Source organism: Myxocyprinus asiaticus, chromosome 28 (genome assembly GCF_019703515.2).
Source record: "Myxocyprinus asiaticus isolate MX2 ecotype Aquarium Trade chromosome 28, UBuf_Myxa_2, whole genome shotgun sequence".
NCBI lineage: Eukaryota > Metazoa > Chordata > Actinopteri > Cypriniformes > Catostomidae > Myxocyprinus > Myxocyprinus asiaticus.
Window position 1 is genome coordinate 1777501 of NC_059371.1, and position 26506 is coordinate 1804006.

At 39.7% G+C, this 26506-nt stretch overlaps 1 protein-coding gene across 1 annotated transcript; it reads left to right on the forward strand.

Annotated features, from left to right (window-relative positions):
* Positions 1–3662: 3662 nt before the first annotated feature.
* LOC127419572 (CCHC-type zinc finger nucleic acid binding protein-like) lies at positions 3663–13923 on the forward strand. The gene is made up of 5 exons (XM_051661094.1): positions 3663–3737; positions 7965–8076; positions 8153–8218; positions 8323–8521; positions 12900–13923. The coding sequence occupies exons 2-5, from the start codon at positions 7968–7970 to the stop codon at positions 13015–13017; spliced, it is 492 nt and encodes a 163-aa protein (XP_051517054.1). The 5' UTR covers positions 3663–3737; positions 7965–7967; the 3' UTR covers positions 13018–13923.
* Positions 13924–26506: the final 12583 nt, after the last annotated feature.

Genomic DNA, 26506 nt, shown 5'->3' on the forward strand with positions numbered 1-26506 from the left:
TGAAAATTCTCTCATCATTTACTCACCCTTATGCCATCCCAGATGTGTATGACTTTCTTTCTTCTACAGAACACAATGAAGATTTTTAGAAGAATATTTCAGCTCTGTAGGTCCTTACAATACAAGTTAATGTAGTCCAAAATTTAAAGCTTCAAAAAGCACAAAAAAACATCATAAAAGTAATCCATACGACTGCAGTAGTTTAATCCTTATCTTCAGAAGTGATATGATAGGTGTGGGTGAGAACAGATCTATCTATCTAGAATAAATAACTTGACTTGTAAGCAGTACGCTACAGAGCCAGAATGATCTCAAAAATAATTATTTACAAAATACAATTCAGAAATGCACAGCACAATTCACATTCACAAAATCTGATTCATAAACCCAAAATACTATTCATAAATACACAAGTCAGAGCACAAATATTTCCCCAATTGCCCAGATAAATACTTCTCACTTAAATAAATTTAAAACGTTTTTACAAATACATATTGTGGCAAAGGTTCGTGTTTGGGGCAGATAAAGGAGGAAGCGGGAGCCGGTTTCCACGTGAGTCATGTTAATTACAAACAAAACAGAAATCACTTTTCAGCATAAATGAAATCAAAATATTGATTTTCAGCATAAACACACAGGATCTTGCTTTTCAGCGTAAACACTCTCCATGAAACAGACATGCAGTCTCTGGTGTGTGCCACTCTCCCTCTTTCTGTGGACTGGGCCGTCTCTTATCTCCCCTGACTCTCACTGTGCACATAGAAACATTAATTAACAATTCATCTCAGGTGGGTGTCCTTACCGCTTTCTCTCTCCCCAGACGGGCGCTCGACCACGCCATCACCTCCACACTTATCTATCAAGTTCTTGAATTATTTTGCATCAAAACATTTGTGAATGTTGTTAAATTTATTTATTGATTGTTGAATCGCATTTGCAAGTCGTCACATGTGTGTGGATCGCTTTGATTTTGTGTGTGGCTATTTTGAGACTTTCCTGCCAGGTTTCGATTCACAGTGCTCTTCTTTATGCTTCTATATTTGTCGATTGACAGGCAATAAAAAAAATTAGTTCCGGGTTTTTCTGGCTTTGTCTGAAGTGCAAAAAACCACACAAAACCTTTTCCTCATGTTTTTCATTGTTAAAACAGACAAATCTATTGGATATTTGTCCCTGTTTTTCTCATAGGAATGAATGAGTAACTATGTTAATGGGAAACCAAAATCCACCAGAGTTCAGCAAGGCGTGTTATGATTGGTGGATTAAAAGCTCAATGCGATTGGCGAAAGAGGACTTCCTCAAAAAAATAAATAAATAAAAAAAATAAAAATAAAAGGCAATTTGTGAATTGAAACCTGGCAGAAAAGTCTCAAAATAGCCACACATTAGCAGTGTTGGGTAAGTTACTCTAAAAAAGTAATAGATTACTAACTACTAATTATATCTTCTACAGTGTAATTAAATTACTGTACTAATTACTCTGTCTGAAAAGTAATTGCATTACTTATTACTAGTTACTTTCTAAAACCTTTATCAACCTCAACCAGATGAAAGATACAAGGATAGACATGAAATTGTTCTTTTAACTCTTCCAAATAAATCATATCAAATCAAATAAATGATTCATGATCTGGGCAAAGAATTTAAGGGTGCAGCATTAAATTAGAAAATATACATTTTAACATTAGACATTACATTTCTATTTAAAATTCACTATTGTTTTATATAGAATTTTTCTATAGATTACAGTATATTTAACACAATTACATCAGAAGTAAATTACTGAAAATTTGTAAAAATTAACTTTTTTCAATGAAAAAGTAATTTAATTACAGTAATTAATTACTTAGTAATACATTACACCCAACACTGCACACTAAGAATAAAATATGGTATATTTTGCCAAATCTCATATTTGAAATGGTTGGTGGTATTGATTTTCAACTGAAATGCAATTTTGGCATTGAACACATCCCAGTTAAATTACCCCTTTTTTATAGACAAGCCCTATTACCTTGGCTGCTTATATATATAAGCATAATTTTCTCCCCATCAGTGCCTTATTTGGAACAATAAAGATATCAAATACAAGAATAAATCTTTGTTTATTAAAAAGTTGTTTGAAAATGGTTTAATCCTGGTAATACAACTATTAAAGGATGATGGTCAATTGTTCTCCTATTCAGGGTTCCTTCAAACATATGGCATTCCAGTGACAGTTAAAGACTATGCAATAGTTTTTGATGCAATTCAAAGCGGTCTCATGAGATTAATACAAGTAAATGGTGTCTATGGTACTAAATTGCAATTCTAGATATGACCATATTGATTGGAAAGTAGTATGGAATGTCACCCAAAAATATTCTATTATCAATAAAGTAAGGGAAGATTCTTTTAAAATAATTAATCTTATATATCCTGTAAGGCAGGTGCTACTAAAATGTAAGGTTGATATTGAAGTGTGTGTTTTGTAAAATATCAGAAGAAACTATATTTCATTTGTTTTATGAATGTATTTATACAAAAATATTTTGGATTTCTTTTACAGATCAACAGACAGAAGAGTTTATGTCGTAAAGATATTTATTAAATTTTTGATCAAAACACAACTTTCAAAGAATGTACTTATTATTTATGGAAAATATTATATACACAAATTTTGCTCTCTTTAAGACAGAAATTAGACTTTATTTGAAAACTTTGAAAAATGTGAAGAATCAAAAAGCAAAGAAGACTGAAGATTTGTGAAGCTATGTTAGTTTAATTGTAATATGTACTGTATACCCCTTATGTATATAGTTTTGTTGTACTTATATGAACTATGTTTCACTCTTCAATATCCAATGTGACATATATGATGTATGTCTGATTTACAGATTAAATAAACATTGAAAAAAATAGCCACACACAGATTCAAAAATCTTTTAATGCTAATTAATTCAACAACTTCATAGATACGTATTGTAAAAACGTTTTGGATTTATTTAAGTGAGAAGTATTTCTGAAGCTAATGGCAAAATACCTTATTCACACTAGCGCCATCTTTGAAATGAAAACGAGGCTGTGAGGGATAGACTTACTGTCTCATCAGTGGCATGAACAGTATAAAGCTGTTCAAAGCTCCTACATCACATCTGATTTTCCACAACTCATGTTGTCTGGAGTTCTTTATTAACTGAATGTTCTTGGACAGATATTTTATCAATGTTATGTCCGCGGAACGATCCAAAAACACTTTAATCTGCAGTACAGCCAACTGAAGATAATGTAAGTCTATCCTGCACAGCCTCATTCTCATTTCTATTAGCCGCTAGCGTGAATAAGATCTATTGGGGAAATATTTGTGCTCAGTTGTGTATTAATGAGTTGTATTTTGGATTTATGAATCGGACTGTGAATGTGAACCGTGCTGTGCATTTCTGAATTGTGTCATTTGGTATATTCTTTTTGAGATCATTCTGACTCCATAGTACGTTAGCGTTTCATTCCAAGTACATCCACACACCCAAACATCAAAAAGCGCTCTTTAGTGGGCGGGACTGTGTCTCTTCTCTACTCGTGATTGGACAAAACAGGGGGGTGGTGTCTCTGGTTATTCACTTTTTATTTGCTGACCCGCTGAACATCGTGATCTCTTATTGGCTACTGTAGCTGTCGCTCAGGGGCGTCATGCGCAGAGCTGCAGGGCGGAGTAAACAGCAGTGAGTCACAGCTAACAGGCTAGTGTTCCTCTGTAGGTGAGTACACACTCTATTAACCAAAAACGCACGATGTGAGCGGATTTTATTCACATTAACCGTACGATGTGTTAAATGTTTAGTGTTCTGTTTGTTTGTTTGATTTGAGTGCAGTGCTCGTGCGTGTGCGGTGAGTTTTTGTTGAGTTAGTTGAGGCCTGCTGCAGCGTTGCATGCGCGGGAAACTCACAGCATTGCACGTGTACGTGCAAATCTACATTTAAAACTCACACGATCTCATGTACAAACATATCACAACACAAGAGTGATAAATTGGGTCTTTGTCTGTTTGTATGTGGCTGTGTGTGACAAGGCCCAGTGCTCAGCTTCACGTGACCTGTAGCGCATGCACCGTGTGTCAAATGATCTATATACACGCAAACATATACATGTGTATTATTAAGTTGATATGGTATGCAAGCTGGTGCATGCTTAATGAGAGCAATAACACTAATGTACTGCCTTCCCATTGGCTGAATATATGAGATTATAGATCACTAGAACGATTAAAACACCGTGTAGCTGTTTTAGTCTTCATAAATCATTACTGTTAGAATGCATTTACATGTTCATGCAATTGTTTTTCCAGTGTTAACCCTGTTAGATACAGTGTTGCTTAAGCAGTAGCATGCTAAGATACACACGTGTCATGTGCATTTTTCCCCATCTACAGCTGATCCTCCATATGAAACCACAAGACATTTAATGAATGTTAGATCATTTAGGTCAATACACATAATGGTTCTCTATTGTCAGTCTCGATGACACCACCCATGTGACATTGAATTGACTGTCCCAGAGACATGAAGTCTAACATAGGTTACTGAAATACAGTCACAAGTGTGTTTCTGTACGTGAATGAAGTCTTAAAGTGGACTGTGAATGAATAAAGAAAAACTGCAGATATAAGGTATAATAACATTGTTATTGATATAGGCTAAAATATTTTTAAAGTTTTTACAGGTTTCCGACTCAGTCGTGGACTGAGTCTAATAATAAAATCATAAAGGGCAGTTCGTGAAAAATGTAAATTCTCTCATCGTTTATTCACCCTCATGTCATCCCAGATGTGTATGACTTTCTTTCTTCTGCTGAACACAAATTAAGATTTTTAGAAGAATATTTCAGCTCTGTAGGTCCTCACAATACAAGTGAATGGTGACCAGAATTCTAAAGCACATAAATGCAGCATAAAAGTTATCCATCAAACTCCAGTGGTTTAATCAATGTCTTTTGAAGTGATCTAGTTGGTTTTGGGTGAGAATAGACCAAAATATAACTCCTTTTACACTGTACATCTTACCATTGCAGTCTCTAGGCACGATCATGATTTCAATCTCGATTACACTTTCTAGTACTTGACGCATGCACAGAGTGCTAGATGGCTTTAGAAGTGTAATCAAGCTTGAAATCATGATCACCAAGGAGCTGTCATGATGTACAGCGAAAAAGGAGTTACATTTTTTTGTCTATTCTCACTCAAAACCAAAACCGATCACTTCAGAAAACATGGATTAAACCACTGGAGTTTGATGGATTACTTTTATGCTAACTTTGTGCTTTTTGGAGCTTTAAAGTTTTGGTCATCATTCACTACAGAGCTGAGATACTATTCTAAAAATCTTTGTTTGTGTTCTGTAGAATAAAGAAAGTCATACACAACTGGGATGGCATGTGGGTGAATAAATGATAAATGTTAATTTGTGGGTGGTACTATCCCTTTAAATCATAGACATGGCTATAGAGAAAAATCTATTCTTTAAGTTGTTTGAGTTCCAAAAAATTTCATCAGTTAGAAAGTGCTTTTTGTGAGTGCATTCTTTATAAAATGATTTTCAAAAATTCAATCCTATTCAGTCCACATGAACGACTGGAAAAGTCATAGAAATGTATTGGTTGAAAAGTAAATTAATAAGAGTGTAATTGACAAAAAGGTTGTCCGGAGTGCTAAAAATTAGAAATCTTAAAAATGTGGCGTAACCATGAAGTAAAAGGTATTAAAGTACTTTTCATGAATGAGTGTACACTGCTTAGTTTTCAAACATATTTTCTATGTAAAAAAAAAAAGAAGTTTTTTTTATTGTTATTTTTATACAAATATCATGAAGTTTTGAATCAGAAGTAGGGCTGGGCGATATATCAAATGTTAATTATATAATCGAGAATTTTGCTGGCGATGCAAAATTGACTGATATCGTGATGATTTTAATATGCTTTCTTTTGGCCATTAAGTTTCATAAAGAGTGCATAAGTAAACTAATTTCACAATCCTTCAGGGCTGCACAATTAATCAAAATAACATCAAAATGGCGAGTTGGTCATATGTGATTATTAATCCACAAAAGGCTGTGATTTAAAGACAGATAAACATGGTCTGTGTGTGATTCTGAACAAACTATTGAAGCGCTGAACTGTGTGCACGCGCATGGCAGCGCTCTCAGACTCGGATCAGTTCACGTGCATTGTGAAATCAAAGTAATGCACGTTCAAGCATTCACGCCCCAGGTGAAGATGAAGTAAATACGACAGCCCTTTCTGTGTCAAAATAAAAGCCCCAGGTGGCGATGAAGTAAACAGGACAGAAATATATTACTTTTGTATAACACAAATCTAATAATCAGTTTAATAATAATAATTCAGCATTATATTATAATAATCAACCTGACGTTTCCCAGTAATAGTTTAGTATTATGCAACGTTCAACTGGGGTTTCAAAAATAAGTCGCTTTGCACAGTAAAAACATTTAAAGGTAAATAATGCTTTTCATTAATCTACATGTATTATTATTGTGTGTGAAATATAAATATAAAAAATGATTGAATTTCATTCTCCCTTGCATTTATTTAATGAAAAACAAATTATTAGATTTTTATTTAATGTCTTTAAAATATTGAATCTATTTCGCTACAGTGGCTGTTTGGATGAAATGATGGTTCCTCTGATTAAAAAAAAAAAAAAAAAAAAAAAACAAGCCATTTCAGAGCAAATACATAATTATTGAGATATATATTGAATATTGTCAGTAGGCTGAAAAACATAGAGATATAATTTAAGACATATATATGTCTTGAATATATTCATAGTCGGGAATATTACAGGGATAGTTCACCCAAAAATGAAAATTATCTCATCATTTACTCACCCTCATGCCATCTCAGATGTGTATGATTTTCTTTCTTCTGCAGAACACAAATGAAGATTTTTAGAATAATATTTCAGCTCTATATGTCCATACAATGCAAGTGAATGGGTGCCAAAATGTTGACACTTCTAAAAGCAGCATAAAAGTAATCCATTTGACTCCAATGGTTAAATCCATATCTTCAGAAGTGAGTGGGTGAGAAACAGATCAATATTTAAGTCCATTTTTGACTAGCAGTTCTTCTCCCTGTCCAGTAGGGTGTGATATGCATAAAGAATGTGAATCACCAAAAACATAAGGAGAAGAATGTGAAAGTGAAAGTTAAAATGGAGATTGACTGAGCAGGGAGGAGAATTTATAGTAAAAAGGACTTAAATATTGATCTTTCTCACCCACACCTATTATATCACTTCTGAAGACATGGATTAAACCACTGGAGTTGTATTTATTACTTTAATTCTGATTTGTGATTTTCGGAGCTTCAAAATTTTGGTCACCATTCACTTGCATTGTATGGACTTAGAGAGCTGAAATATTCTTCTAAAAATCTTCATTTGTGTTCTACTGAAGAAAGAAAGTCATACACATCTGGGATGGCATGACGGTGAGAAAATGATGAGAGAATTTTAATTTTTTGGTGAACAATCCCTTTAAGAAGTTTTCTCAAGGTTACACCACATGACCTGAACAAAATGTGCCTTTTTTTATAAAATGTCAAAATATAGATAAAGATATGGCAATGATAATTGAGTTTAAATAAACATAACATGCAGTCAGAAAGGTTTAAAAGAGGCCTCTGCTCGGTTACACCACATTTTTTACTTTAAACCCTAGAAAGAAATATTAAAATAACTTTAATCTTAGTATTTGAAAACGTTCATTGTAGTAGAGGTGTATTAAAGTACTTGTTTTGTGGGAATTGCATTTTTGATGTATTTTTTTTTTAAAATAATTTAATAAAAAAAAAAAAAAAAAACGCATCACAATATTGACCTAAAAAGCATTGTGAGTTTAAAGACTTTGCATTCTTTGAGTGAGCACACACTGTGGATTTATGACAGGAGTTTTTACTTTGACCTGTACAGATAATGGACATGAGTACCAACGAGTGCTTTGGATGTGGCCGCTCCGGACACTGGATCAAGAACTGTCCCAACGCTAGTCGTGGTCGTGGCAGGGGCCGGGGGCGAGGAAAGGGTACGACTAATTGAGTTATACAAACAGACTGCCTTTGTGTTGAAGCAGTGCTTGAACTGAGACGCTCTCTCTCTAGATCTCTTCTGCTACCGGTGTGGTGAGCAAGGGCACATTGCCAGGGATTGTGAACAGACAGAGGATGGTGAGACACTTGACCCTTTTTGCACCTATTTAAACGGCAACATCAAAATCAGTCTGCACTGTAAAGTTGCTTCCTAAATCTCTTGTTCCTGTGTTGAAACGCAGCATGCTACAACTGCCACAGGAGTGGCCATATTTCCAGAGACTGCAAAGAGCCCAAAAAGGAAAGAGAGCAGTGCTGCTACAACTGCGGCAAAGCCGGTCATGTGGCGCGCGACTGCGACCATGCCAACGAGCAGAAGTGCTACTCCTGTGGCGGCTTTGGACACATCCAGAAATTATGTGACAAGGTGAAATGTTACCGGTAAGTCACCAATGCCACTCTCCCTCATCATGGCACAAAAGCAAAATAAATGGTTCACCCAAAAATTATTAACTTGCTCTCATGTTGTTCCAAAACTGTCTGACTTGCTTTCTACTGTGAAACACAAAAGGATCAGGGAATTTAAAAATTGTGTTTTCCTGGCCTGGATAATACATGGAAATTAATACAATCTCAAAAGTAATTTCTATAGTGAATACACATTTTAGTAGTTTTTCTCTGTTCTAAAATATTTCATTGGCTAAATATTTAGCTTTTGTAGAGATTGTGTAGAGTAAAATGTGCTCGCAAGCTATAGTGATCTCTGGTTTGTCAGTGAATCGTTGTTTTCAATGAATTAGATGAAACGGTTCACAAATCAGCCAAAATGATTCATTTGCAAATTGGCCTGAATCAAAATTATTCTTAAAAATCAGTATCCAGTAACCACAAACACCTTGAAATGTCATGGAGTTCATTGGTGAAAAAGGGTGGGAAAACTGTTGACAGAAGATAACAGCATATGAGTTTGGGAATGACATGAGGGTGAGAAAATAATCAAAGAATTGTCCATTTTGATGAACTATTCCTTTAATACAGTGAAGTGCTGAGCAGTTTGCATGATGGAGGGTTCGAATGCAGCAGAAAACGTCTTTGTTACGTACGTAACCTCGGTACCATGAGACGAAGGGAACAAGACATTGCTTTCTGCTAACGCATATGGGAGTGTCCTTCTACACGACCTAGTTGAAATCTTTCTACAATAACACCAATTCTAATATTGGCTATGGTGTTTGAGCCCCACCCTTTTAGGCGTGAAGCTGTCCGCTGTAAAAGCTGGTGCGCAAACACCATAATGAGGGACAAAGAGCGCATCGCTCGCACCTCAAAGAACTCTGAGTCTTGTAGTGCGGCCAGCATTTGCAATGTCTCATTCCCTTTGTCTCAGGTAACCGAGGTTTCGTACATAACCGAGACGTTCCCTTATGACTCGGTACACTTGACATTGCATTCTGCTAACGCATATGGGGAACAGATTCCTATCACACCGTACTACACGACATAACCTTTCAGAGAGGAAACATTATGACCGACATGAGTATTCCGCAAGTGGGTGACTCATGTTGGGCCAGGAGGGGAACACTCACAATGGATGTATGAACTATAATCATATAGTATGAATTAACCCCTTCACGAACCCAGATGGGAAGGAATTTTTATTTATAACAAAAGTGCTTGTGACTTTATGGGAACACAACGGTCCGAATGCAGGCGGTTGTGTAAAGTGACAGGGAGCCTGTACTTAAAAAGAGGGGCATAAGTATATATTTGGCCAATAAATTAGCAAGTGGTCTAGACAGAGATGACTTGTTTTGAGAGAGATGTTACGTCTGGGTTGTAAAGCCTTGCAAATGTGTTATGAGAAGACCACCTTGCTGGAAAACATATGTCTTGTAAGGACACACTGTTTGTCCATGCCCATGAAGAGGCCATGCCTCTAGTTGAGTGTACTTTTACACCAATTGGGCAATTCGCACTCTGCGACTCATAAGCCAGGGTGACCGTAGCAATGATCCAGTGAGAAAGTCTTTGCTTGGAGACAAACATTTCTTTGTGCATCCTCCATAGCACACAAAGAGTTGGTCAGATAGTCTGAACTAGCGTGTGCGCTCTACGTGTGTTTGTAGGGCTCGCAAAGGGCATAACAAATGCAAGGACTGTTCCTCATCCGAATTAAATGGAGGAGGGAAAAATTCTTGAAGGTGAACCACCTGTGCTCTGAAGTGTGTGGTTATAACATCAGGCACAAAGCCTCTTCTGGTTTGACAGTGGTTTTGAAAGACCCAGACCAAATTCCAGGCATGAATTGTCAACTGACAGTGCTTGCAAATCATCAACCCGTATTACTGAGGCCAAAGCCAGCAGTGATGCGGTCTTAAGAGAAAGCACACGCAATTCAACATCGTCCAGAGGCTCGAAGGGAGGCCCCGCGAGCACTTTTTGGACCAAGTCGGGCTGTAGCCGGGTGAGGGAGATTTAGCTGCCCCACCCCCTAGGAATTATGATTAAATCATGTTTTCCTATAGAGGTGCCGGTTTCAGGTGCGTGATATGCAGATATAATTGGCACATAAACTTTGAGCATAGACGGAGTGAGCCCTGCGTCTGATTGCATTTAAGAAATTAAGGAATTTCTGATATGGGGCAGTTCACTGGGTCTTTGCTGTGTGAAAAGTACCAATTAGTGAACACATTCCATTTCAGTGTGTAAAGGCTTCTCGTGGACAGCACTCTAGCCTGTAATATGGTGTTCATAACCAACCGAGCCAGTTCTGGCTCGTCCGCTATGCTCCGTTCAAAGACCACACGTTTAGGCTTCGCAGCTCTGGCTGGGGATGCCATACTGTGCCTTGTGTTTGAGAGAGAAGATCTTTCTTCAGCGGTATTTCCCATGGAGGCCCGTCCAGTATTTCTACCATGTCCAGAAACCAGGATTGATTGGGCCATTTCGGCACAGTTAATAGAACTGTTTCCATGTCCACTCGGACTTTGCTGATGACAGAATGGAGGCGCATCGAGGGAAACGCATACTTGTGTTTTGCCAGCCATACGTGGGCCAGCGCGTCATGGCGACATACATAAGCCACTACTGTTGTGTTGTCTGAACGAATCAGAATGTGATGATTCACAATATCGGAATGAAAAGCTCTCAAAGCTAGAAAGACAGCCAGTAGCTCTTGACGGTTGACATGTCACGGCCGTTTCACACCTGTCCAGGTGTCGAAAGTCGGTCGTCCATTACACACCGTGCCCCAACCTGTGTTGGATGCATTTGTGGCCAGCACTTCTGAAAACTTGACCCAGCATAACACCCTGTTGGAAGAAGGCTGGCGCTGTCCATGGTGCTAGAGCAGCCAGACAGTGGTGAGGCACTGCGATGCGCAAGAAAATGAAATGAATTCAGTAGTAATGTTTTTTCAGTTTGAACTGAAACAGACACCGAAGAATGGTCTGTACATGCTCGTTTATAAGGTGTGCACGCATGAACTCCTAAAAAGATTTACTGGCTGGGGAAATGTGTGCTTTTGCCCAATTGACATTAGACCAGATTTTCCATATGGCAAAGCCGCAAGTCTTTGTGTTAGTTCAGTAATGCCTCTGATTGGCTAGTAATAACCACTCGCTGAGGTAGTTCAAAACACACACACCATTAATTTTCAATGGGGCTAGCGCCACATCGATAAATTTCGTGAATGTGCGGGGAGCCAGAGACAGACTGAAATGAAGGACTTTAAATTGATACGCAGTTCCCTTGAACGTGAATCTGAAAAGCTGCCTGTAACGTGGTGCAATTGGTACATGAAAATCTATTGACATAAATCATTCCTGAGGATGGATGTGCGATAAGATCTGTTTCTGAGTTTACATTTTGAATGGGCATCTCGCGAGTGTACGATTCAAGTGTCTCAGAACTAGAATGGGCTGAAGCCTGCCGTCCTTCTCCAGAACGAGGAAATAATGGGTGTAAATCCCGCTGTGTGTGTCGCAGTCTGTGCGCGACCACAGATTGTGCTTGATCGTTGTAAACACTAGCTCTGACATGTCCGTGAGGACTTGCCCGTCATTCACGCCGCGGGATAGTAGGCTTATTAATTCATATGAAACAACCTCTATCACGTTCTTTGCGAGAAGATTGTGTATTTTGGCTCGTAACACCGGTGCATCTTTGGACGGAACTGTAGAAGACAGAACACCATGGAAAGGGGGCGGCCGATGTGCAAATTGGATCGTGTAACCATGTTCGATCGTTTTTAGCTGCCAGTCGGAATGCCAGTAAGAGCTCGCCACGTGTTCGCATAAAGGGACAGAGGGCAAATTGGTATGTTCATAACATGATATAATGCGCCGCTCACCATTGGGAAGCGGTTGCACTTAATGTGTGGGTTTTAAAGTGGGAAAGCCCTTTATTGACAGTGTGAGCATCTCGTGCATGTGCAGCGAGCGCTGTACTCTTTTGCAATCTTTGTATGTTCATACATAATATAATGCACCACTCACCATTGGGAAGCGATTGTGCATTATGTGTCGGCTTTGAAGTGGGAAATCCCTTATTGAAAAAGTGTGAGCATCTCGTGCGATCGCTGTACTCTTTGTCCCTAAGTCAGAAAATTCTGAGGAATGGTGTTTGCGTGCCTGCTTTTATAGCGGACAGCCTAAAAGGGCGGGGCTCAAACACCATAGACAATATTAGAATTGGCATTATTCTAGAGAGGTTTCAACTAGGTCATGTAGAAGGACACTCCCTTATGCGTTAGCAGAACGCAATGTCAAGTGTCAACTGAGTTGTAAAGGAATTGAAATGTGAAAACTTTGTCCCGCAGGTGTGGTGAGATCGGGCACGTGGCGGTACAGTGCAGCAAGGCGACGGAGGTGAACTGCTACAACTGTGGCAAGACCGGTCACCTGGCCAGAGAATGCACCATCGAAGCTTCCACTTAACCCCGTTTCCTCTGTCGCCCCTCCTTTCTTGATTGATGGTTGTTTTGTTTCTCTGAATCCTCTTCATTGGCCAAACATTGGCACACAGAGGCTGCTCCCGGGCCAGTGAGCTTCTTTCAGTTTCGTTTTTCCTTCTTAATAATGAAGAAAAGGGGTCAAAATCATTATGCATTCAAAACAAAATGTTTCTTTAGGTAGAGGTGTAATGTATGACACTTTGTTAAAAGACCCCTTTCCGTGCCGCTGGTGAAAGATCGGTTACTGGGACGTCACGTGCCACATCGGAACTTTAAGCTCACCCATGTGAATCTCAGATAAGATGTGAGAGAGAAGTCAGGGGAGGCTGAGTTCTGATGTTTCTTTGATTTATTTTTTGTGGTTATATGGAGACAAGTGCAAGCTGGATTTAAAGAGGGTATGACGGACAGAACCATTTCCAGCAAAGGAAGTCCACCTCATTCTGGTCCCCACCTGCAGTTCACTGTACAGAGTGTGGAAACTCATGAAATGTTATATTGGTATATTCTAGATTAATTGAGAGAAATCATTAATTGTGATTTTCTTATTTCTTTTTTATTTTGTTTGACATTTTCTAAAAAGTTGTGTTTGCCAACATTGCTTGATAATTCTGAAATGTAAAAATAGTGGAAGTAATTTTAGTCCTTTCTACCTGAAATTAAACAGACCAATAGAGAGACTTGTGGATTTAGTGACAATTTGCAAAAAGAATGTTTTCACAGAAATAAAATTTTATTTTTGTACAATATCACTTGGACTACTGTAAGAATATCATTTGCTTGTACTCAGTTTTTAAGTCAGAAGGAAGTTGTAACTGAAGTCCTAGAACATAGAAATGTAATTTTAAACTATCAATAAAGCTGGAGGAGGATGGGGAGTTTGCCTGCATCATTGTGTGTCATTTATACCTGTATGTACTCATTTGTGACATTTGCAGGGTTCCCATGGTCGTGGAAAACTAATATCAGGGAAATTAAATAGTCATTTCCAGGCCTGGGAAAGTCATGTATTGTGCCTACATTTCTATATGTTCAGCATAAGCAGGTTTTCACTGCTAGAAATTGCTGTTTGTGTGTGCATTCATTGGTCGAAACTGAAGATGGGACCAACATTTTATGAAATTTTTATAATGAAAAGAAGTATAATTAAGATGGCTTAATACAAGTCAATTCTATTCTGGAAAGGTAAAGGGTAAAGGAAGATTGGGATAATAATGAAATGGGTGAGTCTCACAGAACTAGGCTTTTGACCTGAAGTAGACTTTTAAAGGTGTGATCTTGGACTTACAGTGACACCTAGTGGTGTGGATGCAGCATAATTCAAAATCAATAGTTTTGAGTTACAGACACCATTGTAGAAATTCACTATTCACAATCATCCATGATTTAATCCATGAGGGAAAGTGTCCAATAACAAGACAGTTACTGAGATTATGTGAACAATATTCAGCTGGTCATGTGATTCTAACATGGCAGCCCCCATGAGGGGACCCCTGCCCCATGTAGAATAAAACAGCTTTTATAAGGTTACTGATTTGTTTAGAGTCCTCATCTCATGTGAGTGCTCATGATTTCATACTTATGTTTCAAAATTACAGTTCATTTCTTTAGGAATAAAACTTTTTAAAGAGGAATAAAATTGAGTGCACCTTTAAATTTCAATAGTAATTTAATTTGGGTACTAAATGTTTTAGACCAGAACCCACTTACTGAAAAGTTATTGGTTAATATGCATTACAGAGCAAAGTATACATGTAAAGTTGGGTTTTGCTCATGAACTGAGCTGTAACCTTAACTCTATGCTCTACATGTGATGTGTACATTTTGACGGTCTATAAAAAGTACAAGACCACATTAACCGAGATGTCGGAGGTCAAGGCACCTCTTTTGGCATAACTATAGCATTTGTGTGAGAACTTTTGCCGACAAAAGTTTACCATCCATTCATGGCCCACATCCTCACTCATGAAATCTCAAACTTGGTGGATGATCACTCAATAAATGCCTGCAGATGTATTAAAAATCTTGGTTTCACCATACATTTACTCTGTTGTGCAGAACTTTCAGACACCTGAGCAGAATATACTGTGTGTGTATGTACAGTTGTGCTCAAAAGTTTGCATACCCTTGGAAAACTGGTAATATATGTACCATTTTTAAAGACAACCTGAGTGAGCAGGCAAAACACATTTCTTTTATTTCTTATGGGATTCATATTCAACTGTAGGTTATAACAGAATGGCACAATCATAAAACAAAGAAAAAAATTAAATGACCCCTGTTCAAAAGTCTGCATACCCTTAGTTCTTAATACTATGTATTGCCCCCTTTAGGATCAACTTAGACAGCGTGCAGTCTTTGTAATAGTTGTCTATGAGGCCTCAAATTCTTGCAGGTGGTATAGCTGCCCATTCGTCTTGGCAAAATGCCTCCAGGTCATGCAAAGTCTTTGGTCGTCAGCTACAGGCCTCAACAAAATTATTCAGGCACAAACATGTCCACAATAAAGAGCTCTTTTCCAATTCATGCATCAACACAGAGGGGCCGCTGTTACATCTGGCTCATTACGCAGATACGTGACGCCATCTTCCGGGCATTTCCAGCTGGATGCTGAGGACGATCGAACAAGGGTATGTGTTACAGTTCACAAGGCCACCCCCTTGCTTCAACAGCCTTATTTTCTCCACCATAATGGTGTGGGACACGCCGGTTCTCCATTTAGAGATATTAAGTCTCCTCGCAGAAGATGCGATAGAGACGATATCGACGGACAATGCCCACAGCATATTTTACAGCTGATATTTTCTAGTCACCAAAAAGGATGGTAGATTATGTCCCATTTTGAATCTGAGGCACTTGAACCAGGCACTCACAAAGTTTCTGTTCAAAATTATTACTCAAATTCTCCCTATGGACTGATTCATGTCAGTCAACCTGAAATACGCTTACATTCATGTGCACATAGCCCCTCATCACATGCCATTCTTGAGATTCGTCTTCAAGGGGACTGCTTACCAGTTCAAAGTCCTGTCCTTCAGCTTATAAATGGCTCATTGCACAATTACGAAATGTGTCAATGGGCCGCTTGCTCCACTGAGGTGAGTGGCGTTTGCATTATGAATTACCCCAATGACTGGTTTCTCTTATCACAGTCAGAGGAACAATCTTGCAAACATAGAGACCTGTTACTTGCACATTTGGAGTGTTTGGGACACAAAGTTAATGGAGAAGAGCTTTTTAATGCCCAGCCACAAGATTTCATTCCTGGGCATGAATCTTGACTCTCTATGCTGGCATGTCTGACAGAAGAATGCATTCATTCCATTCTACAGTGTTTGAACACTTTCAAACAGTGAAAAAACTTTTCCATTGAAACGTTTTCAATGAGCCCTGGGCCTCATGGCCTCCACAACAGTGGTCACTTTGCTGAAACTACTGGATGAGACCTCTTCATTGCTGGATTTGATGGAAGCTGCCACATCATTCATGGCAACTTGGTCGCCTACTTCATATCATTGTCTAGCTGCATTAACCTTTTGGAAAATGCCCACGTTCTCTCAGATGGGCATGGCACTTGGTCAAGTATACAGAAGCAAAGTGGTCATGACGGATGCGTCAAAAACGGGCTGGGGAGCCCTGTGAAATGGGCAACCAGCTTTTGGCACCTGGACAGGTGCTCAAATTATCTGGCACATAAACTCTCTGGAACAACTCACTGTATTTCTACGTAGCATTAATGGCTTTCTGGCCAGACGTCCAGGGTTTGCATGTTCTGATCAACACGGCGGTTGTGGCCAGTGATGAACTGGCCATCTGGAGCACCAGGACATTTCCCGGTGGGCCGGTCGAGTATTGGGCTGGTCAATCGCCACACTCTTAATTATTAAGCGCTGCCATTTACTGCTGTGAATGAAAAACACCAAATACACCAAAAGTATGATGAGCGGGACTGTCCCTCCCACGCAACACATCCACTGGCTGCAGTGCGAAAGCAGAGTGGGACTGGCTTTCCCATGCAGCGCTGATGAACCTGATCTGTGCTCGCACCGCACAGTCCCTTGGTAAACACAGCGCGAGATATGAAAACCTTAAAGGCTCCGTGCAAAGCAAAGCTCCAAACCAAATTAAACAGCTCTGACATTTTGAACAGCATTCTAAATGCCGTGCTACTGAATCGCTCTGTACCCTTCAGTCGAATATTCTGAGAAGATAGCGCTGTGTACCATATATATGCCTGATGACGTGCACGAGGGAGGCGGAGCACAAAGCTCTATCTGCCAATTCAAATTCCCAAGATTTTAAAGAGTGCCAGAGTTTGGTTATGCCTGATAACCTCTAGCGTCAACCTTTGGGCCAACCTCTAGCATCAGCTAAGATGACACAGCATTTAATTCCCTTCTTTCAGGAAACCGTGGTTACAGGTGAAACCTTATCGTTATTTGTATGTGTTGCTTCATGTCTCAATAATGCATATTTTAAAGGGCTCATGACATGTCTTTTTTATAATTTTAATATGTTCCTTGAGGTTCACATAATATTATTAAACGTTTTTTTGCACAAAAAACAGTAGACATAATTGTAAAACATGATCATTTTCCACCCTCATTCTGACTCTCTGTCAGAAATGCTCAGGTTTGGTGCTGTTTCTCCTTTAAGACTTGACAGTTAACACCCACTGTTCTGATTGGCTCTCTGCTCTTGACTAACCTGCTCTCTCTACTTGCCATCTCACTGCTTGACACTACTGGGCGGGGCTACAGAAGGGATAAGGTAAAGTAGACCTTGATGTGTTGTTGTGGAGGCGGTTAGTGTGACATCACAATGTGCAGGAAGTAGAGAAAGAGTAATTTTGGCAGCTTGGTTTCAACAAATGCTCTTTTTGCAGTGAGGAGGAAGTTTTGAGTTCTGAAACTTACAATATGTTTTTATAGAATAATGAACTCATATGTCAAAAGATCAAGGAAATTTGACTCATGTCACAACCCCTTAAAGTTTTAACTAATATTTATTCTTTCATACAAAAATTTGTTATTTTAACTGTAAAGTTGTTTAAATTGTCCACTGAGTTGAAATATTAGATCAAGGCCAGTTAGTGATTCCACACACTAATGTCATGTAAATATATATATATATATATATATATATATATATATATATATATATATATATATATATATATATATTGTCTTGTGACTTTTACAGTGTGTATTTTAATGTCTATCACAGTGCAATGTCTTGCCCCATAGACTTACATTGCAAGTGCATACTATAAACACGATTTTTTGCTTCTTTTCACAAACTGAGTGAAAATTATTTTCTGTGGTAATCAAGAGATATCCTTGGAGTATTTAAAACCTGAAATGATCCAGGAAACATTCAGATGAACATTCGCTTTGGAATAAAACACTCTCTGTATAAAATCAAATTTGTTCAAAAATATCTTGTCAACAAACATGGCCATCTCACAAACCACAGATGATTTAGTGTACGAACTCATGAGACCGCCATCAGTGGACAGCAGAAAGTTTTCACTCATTGGTGGAGTTTTTAGTGGACTCAACATGTAGACGGAACATTCTAGACATGTCCAGCCCTGGAAAGCACTCATGGAAAATCACCTCACACACACATTGGGAGTGTTTTGTTGACATATAGCCTACTGGATTCTGCCAAAGGTCAGAACAATTTTATCAAAACCAGAAACCAAGTCATGGCAAAAGACAGAACTAAAACAGTGAATAAATCATTGGCCTGAAATACGAGACACCTTGTAATGCTTTTCTGACTTCATCAGATATATCAGTCTGTACATACAGTACAGTGGCATTAGTATTTGGTCACTTAAATATGACCATATAAGAAAATATCAAAGTACAGTAAGTGTCATGTGCAAAAAAATTATGCTAGAGCTATAGAGCATAAGTTCACACAGGTGTAGTTCACCATATTAATTATCAACATGTACCACTAATGTTAGACAATCACTAAGTGTCTCAATACTTTTTTGGGGCAACTTTATACGTAGGGGAGACTGGGGCTAGTTGTCACACGAGGAAGTTGTCACAAGGGCTATATGATATTCAGTAATTATAAGGTTTTGAGTCTAAAGTCCATTGTAGAGCCGAGGAGGGCGGGGCCGGGCTGGAATGACACACGCCCGGTCCCCAATCAGCCTGATGGGGCGCGCAAGGGATAAAGGCGGCCAGGGACGACAGTTCGAGAGAGAGAGAATTGCAGGCAGCTGTACTGTGTGTGTTTATGGTTGTGTGTTTTTGTTTAAGTTGTTCATTAAATTATTATTTAAGTTGTCAAGCCAGTTCTCGCCGCCTCCTTTCCCTCGAACCCCCTTACACTGGTGCCGAAACCCGGGAAGGAGGAGGGATTCCCGTCGCAGAGTCCTCGACACTGCCGTCCACCCAGGGGAGCGCCGCTGCCATCCGACGGGGGACAGAGTAGCCCGACCACCTGGATGTGGGGAACGACCGCCGTCCGCGAGGCGAGTGTGGACTGGACTCCGCGACCGCCTGGAGTGGTAGGGCCGCTGCCAGGGGCGGAGGAGTGTCCCCACGGGATGCCGGGAACGCGGAGGGGCGTTCTGTCCACTGGGGGTCAGAGGTCTGACTCCTGTCCACCCAGGGAGGAGCGGCTGCCGTCCGCCTGAGAGGGTGGAGGAGTGATCGAGGACCACGCGACGGCGCATCAGAGAACTGGTGAGTTTCTTTTTCTCTCTCTCCTCTCTCTCTCTCGCTCCGTGTTGGCCTTTCCCTCGCCTATTTTGTTTTTGTTGTTGTTTTTCCCCTCCTGTCTCCTCCCAGGTCGAGGAAGGCGGGGATGACCCGCCGGCAGTCGGGGTGCAGGGCACGCCCCCCGGAGAGGAAGGGGGGATGTACTTCATGCCAGGGGCTCCCCGACCTGAGGCAACACCGGGAGGAGTGTAGAGCCGAGGAGGGCGGGGCCGGGCTGGAATGACGCACGCCCGGTCTCCAATCAGCCTGATGGGGCGCGCGAGGGATAAAGGCGGCCGGGGACGACAGTTCGAGAGAGAGAGAATTACAGGCAGCTGTACTGTGTGTGTTTATGGTTGTGTGTTTTTGTTTAAGTTGTTCATTAAATTATTTATTTAAGTTGTCAAGACGGTTCTCACCTCCTCCTTTCCCTCGAACCCCCTTACATCCAATTACACAAATGTGTTTTCTCCAGCAGCATTTTATGTTAGTTTTAAACACAAAATCCCTCTTAAATGAGAAAATTGTTGTAACAATTAACGAGGGGAAAGGAGGAAGCTGGGACTGGGTTGACAAAGCACATAGACATTTATTGTCGAAGACTTTTCAGCGTTCCACAATAAGACTTTTCAGCCAAACATTCAACATATGCGCTGTTTTCAGCACCCGCACTTCTGACATGCAGACCCACACAGACAGCCTCACGCGTCTCTCTCTCTCGTCTGCCGCTGTCTCTTCTCCTTAAAGAATAGATCACCCAAAAATGAAAATTTGCTGATAATTTACTCACCCTCAGGCCATCCAAGATGTATCTGAGTTTCTATCTTCATCAAAACAGAATTTAAGATTTTTAGGATTTAATTTCAGGCCTCCTCCTTTAAAAAATGCAAGTGAATGTACTAAATTTTTTTGACGGTCCAAAATGCATATTTAGGGTGCATCAAAATAATCCACACGACTCCAGTCGACAAATAAAGTTCTTCTGAACCCAAACGATTTATTATTTTTAGAAACAAAACAATACTTATATACTTTTTAACTACAAATGTTCACTTCCGTACATCTCTGTGACGTGCGCTCATGAGAGGGATGACGTAAGCTCGTTGGTAAGGTCACGCGTCACGTGGAGGATGCAGGAAACGTGTCATTGTTTACAGAAGGAGCGCTGAACAAATGTTTAATTGTCTTTGCTGTAGATTTGTATTTGTATAAGTGTATTGTTCAAAATGGTAGTTTGGTGTGTGTATCCTGGATGCTTCAACCTTCAGAAACCCCAAAGAAAATGTACGGTGGGAAAAATATTAACTTTTCATCGATTGCTTATACATGATCATGAGCGATTGAAGCTCTGGCTTATCGCGCTGAACCTGGATATCAGTACACCCCTACATTCTCTCAAATATTGGAGGGTGTGCAGTGAACATTTTACCCCTGAGGATTTCAGATCATCGAAAGAAACAAAGGGTCGATATCTGAATTCATTGGCTGTGCTGTTTTTCCAGCGAACTCAGGTATGTGTGAAAACTTTGTCATTGTCACGCCTCCCTCGGTCTCTGCACATCCATCAGTGCTCTGCCCCTCATCCCCCGATTCTAATTCACCGCACCTGCACTTAATTCAATCGCTTCAGTTTGTGAAGCTTCACCTGTACCATTGGTCTCACTGTGTAAATCTTGTGAATCTCAGTAAATGCTCTCACACTAGGTTTCTCTAACTACAACTTGTGTCATATAGCCTATATATTTCTGCTAAATTAAAAGCACAAGTAGATAACGCAATGGCATTGCTCCGAAATAAAGGATGGTTATTTACTGCAGTAATGTTTTTTTTTTATTATTATTATTTGGAAATTATTTTTATTTTATATGATTTTGAAATTGTTTTGGACTGTTTTGGTTTGTGAACGGCACTTGGTCTGTGCTCTGTGCAAGTTTCTCTTGTAAACAATGACGCACTTCCTGACTCCTCCTCCACATGACGCGTGACCTTACCAACGAGCTTACATCATCCCACTCATGAGCGCACGTCACAGAGATGTACGGAAGCGAACATTTGTAGTTAAAAAGTATATAAGTATTGTTTTGTTTCTAAAAATAATCAAACGTTTGGGTTCAGAAGAACTTTATTAGTCGTGTGGATTATTTTGTTGCACCCTAAATATGCATTTTGGACCGTCAAAAAATGGAGTACATTCACTTGCATTGTTTAAAGTAGGAGGCCTGAAAATCTTAAATTCTGTTTTGATGAAGAAAAAAACTCCTGAGGGTGAGTAAATTATCATCAAATGTTCATTTTTGGGTGAACTATTCCTTTAAATACTCCCGCCGCCCCTCACTGGAACGCGAGACCGGTGTGGTATGCAGGTGAAAGTCATTCCCCACTTATCTTCCCGGCCTCGCTCTGCCCAGACGCCGCTCGGCTGCGCCCTGCTCACCACAGTCATGTTTACTGAAGAACCACTGCGTGCAACTTGGTCACTTAGCGATGGTTAGCATTGCAGTTGCATAATGGATAACGAATTATGTTGAATACTCTAAATGTATTGGTCCTCAACCTAGACTTAAATTCCATTTAGATTAATCATGCACAAAGACACATACAATAACATTTAAGTTTAAAATTTACTCTACATGTCGAGTCTCATGCAAAGCATGCTGGGAACTAGAAATCCTCTGCCACGTTTCAGTTTACCAAACAAAATATTTAGTAGATTAAGTAAAGCTGACAAGACCGTTTTTTTTAAATTAACTCAGTAAATTTAAGTTCCCTTGGTTACATGAATTTTTTTAGCTATATGAACATGAGAGGATGAAGTAAAACTGACAATAGTAAAAGTAAATTTTTTTGAGTGCAGATAAGGTTAGAAAGTGATTTTTGTACTAAAATCACGTTAACACAATGTTTGCAACCTAGACTCATGGAATGAACGTTACTATAAAGAAATTTATGCAAACTGAATTTTTCATGCCACATTCTACGTTTCACTACAGATTCCCAGTAAAATTAACTCTAGAGGCTCTACAACAACTGTGCATTTTATTTACTTTCACACAAATCACAAGTACAATGGCTGATTATGACATAATATTTTCACTCTGTAATGATGTGGTTGCTTTAGAAAATGTGCTTTTCATGTCACATTTGCTTTTAGGACACAATCAGTTAGGTTGAGGTGTTGGTTTATGGTAAGGATGTCTGTTTGTTGCTTTTAGGACACTATTGGGTATGTTTAGGTTACAGTTTTAGGTTAGGGAGGTGCGTTTTACTCATTAAAACCTCCATCTAATATTCACCTTAAAACCTTGTCTGATTATGACTTTTCTGCCACCCCTATGCTCCCTGCACAACTTGACAGAAAGAAAACTCCTCTACCAATCACCACGCTGAAGAAGATATTCGGTTCAACTTCGTTTAATGGCTGATCAGCAGTAGGGTAAAACTGCAAACAATAAAATACAATTCTATCAGAATTGTAACAAAGACTTAAGTAAAACTTGTACAATATGATTATTTAACTCAAACACACTTTCAGATAATGTCTTCAATATCAAAAACATTCTTATGAAATTATACACATTCTTGAAACTATAGCTGACATTGAATGACAGCATTACAATAAATAATGTAGGTCTGCACATTATTGCATCATACATTTTTAGTTATCAAATAAATGAAACATGAAATTCTACATCAAACCAAAAACTATTGTTATATATCTTCCTAAAACATTAATTAACATACCAACAATGCTTGCAAAGGCATGAAATGTAGCAGACAGATTAAGATTATACAAACATGAACATGAGTCTCTCTCATGTGGCTCCCCGCTAATAGACATGATACCATTAACTCCAATGAGACTAACGTAAATTAAATAGTAAAACTGTCCCATCAACATTCAGAGGAAAGGAGCAAGACCAATTCAGGTATGGGTCTGAAGAACAACCTTGACACTTCTTTGTCCACAACTTTGATCTCAACCATCCAAACTCTCTCATCCTCACTTGGGAATACTTTGGTGACACGTTCTAAAGGCCACTGCTACGCTTAGACTGACCATCTTTCATAAGGATGATACTGCCCACTTTGATGTTCTGTTTGTCAGACTGACACTTTTCCTAGGTTGCAGTGTGGAGAGATACTGTTTCTGCCACCTGTCCCAGAAGTTGAACCTGTTTCAACTGATGCCTGTAGAGGTCAGAACTATCAAATTCTCCAGGTGGACTAGGACATGGACCAAACTTCTGAGCAAGAAATGTTGTGAGGGTAAGTATGAAGGGGTCTTCCGGATCCATGGAAACTGGTACCAGAGGTCTAGAATTTATTGTTGCAGTCGCTTCAGCCATGAATGTTGTGAGAACCTCATGTGTGATTTTGGTAGGTCAGAACTGCAACATCATGGTATCTAAAATCTTTCAAGTCAAGCCGGTCATCTGCACCCAAGAACCACCGATGTGTGAAGAATGGGGTGGGTTAAAGATCCAAGAACACCCTTGCTCTGCAAGAAACTTTGTCACTCTGTTCTTGTCCAAGTAGGAAGGAATGTTCAGTTCCCTACATGCTCCTACAAAATTGGTCCCTCGATCGGAGTGCATCTGCTTTATGGGACCACAAATGGCAAAGAAACGCCTCATGGCATCTATGAAGCAAGATGTGTCCATAGACTCTATGATCTCAGTATGGACTGCCCTGATGCATAAGCAGGTGAACAACACACCCATCTTTTATCATTGACAGGACCTCCTCTTGTGCAGCGTGTAGAGATGCTCCAGGGCCCAAACACATCAACCCCCACATTAGTAAATGTAGGTTCAGAGCTGACACTGTCCAGAGGCAAGTTACCCATCTTCTGAACTTCACACTTACCATGCAACCCGCGACAAATCACACACTTGATGATAAGGGAAGACACGCATCTCTTGGCTCCCACAATCCAAAAGCCTGCTATACAGATGGTGCCTTCAATAAATTGTCTTCCTTGATGCTGTGATTGCTTATGATAGTGTCTTACCTTCAAAACTGCAACATGATATTGTCTTGGGATGATGATGAGATTCTTTTCGTCCTGTACAATGTTTGATAAAGATACGTCCTCCAATCCTCATGAGGCCATCCTCATCTATGAAGGGATTCAGTGTATAGAGGACTATCCTTCTATAGGCAATAACTGCCTCCAGTGCACTGAAATTCATAAGTGAAAGCATCTTCTTGCATGGCTCGAATGATGACATTCTTGGCTTGTGTTAAAACATCTGCTTTGTACGATGCTGCACAACAATGCCAGCCTTTGCAGACCTTTGTGTCTTTGGATAAATCCTTTTTGAAAGAGTGATCAATGTGTATTAGGCATGGAACTGCCTGAAAAAGTGCTTTCCAACATGAGAAATTTTCAAAGTGTGCTGAACCAAGGTGGCTATTTTTGGTAGAGGTGGTGAGTGTCGTTACCTCTTGGCAGACATTAACATCTTCTGTAGGATCGACAAGGTCATATTTGTCTGCACCAAATTGTGTTGAGTCTGGCTGAGACGGGAATGCTGGACCCAGAAGCTATGTTGTGTCTCTAAGATGAGCTGTGGGAATGGATCTTGTAGCATGGTCGGCTGGATTCTGATCACTTGGTATGTAACACCATTGATGAGGGTGAGTACTTCTTATTCGCTGAACTCTATAACTCTAAACATGTGGAACCTATGCCTCTCATTATGGATGTAGCCAAGGACTATCTTGCTGTCTGTGAAGAAGGTCACCTTATCAAATTTAATGTCCATCTCTGACATTATCAGGTCAGACATATCCACAGCCAGCACTGTGGTACAGAGCTCAAGATGAGGAATTGTCCAATCTGGATGGGGGGCTAGTTTGGCTTTCACAAAGACAAAGCCTGTGTTGAAGTTTTCATCTGTGTTCAAAATCCTCAGATATCCCACTGCAGCTTTGGCTAAAACAGAAGTATCTGAGAATATTCAGAGCTCTCTGCTTAAAGCTTCTGATGGAGAAGATTTAGTGTAGGGCCTGGAGATACAGAGATGTTGAAGCTCATGAAGAGAGTCCCTCCATCGTTGCCAGTGTTGCTCCTTTTTAGGTGGTAAAGGCGTGTCCCAGTCATTACAGTCAGCTGTAAGGTCTGTAATCAAAGCCTTGCCTTGAATGACAACCTGAGCTGCCAACCCGAGGGTATCATACAACCCATTCACAGTTGATAAAACACCATGGCGTGTGAATGACTTTTTCTAACTTGACACTTGAAATGTGAATGAGTCACTTTTGAGATCCAAACTAACTCCAAGAGTACGCTGCATGGACAATGTGTCAGCGTTTGGATCCAAATCTCTCAGCTCACTTGCATGATCCTCAAAAGGGAATGCACTCATAACTTCCTTGCTGTTAGATGCAATTTTGTGAAGCCTTAGATTGGAACAAGCTGTATTCTTTTCAAGAGATCAGTTGCAGCTGAAGCAGTAGGTAGTGATTTCAAATCGTCATCAACATAGAAATCCCTTTCTACAAACAATCTGGCATCAGACCCATACTCGGCTTCAGCTTCTCTTGCTGCATGTCTAAGTCCATAAATCGCAACAGCAGGAGAAGGGCTGTTGCCAAAGATGTGGAGTTTCATTCTGAATTCAATGATGTTCTTGTTTGGATCATTATCTTGATACCAGAAAAATATGAGGAAGTTCCTATCCTTTGGTCTGACAAGAAAGCAGTGAAACATCTGTTCTATACCTGTAGTAACAGCTACTGCTT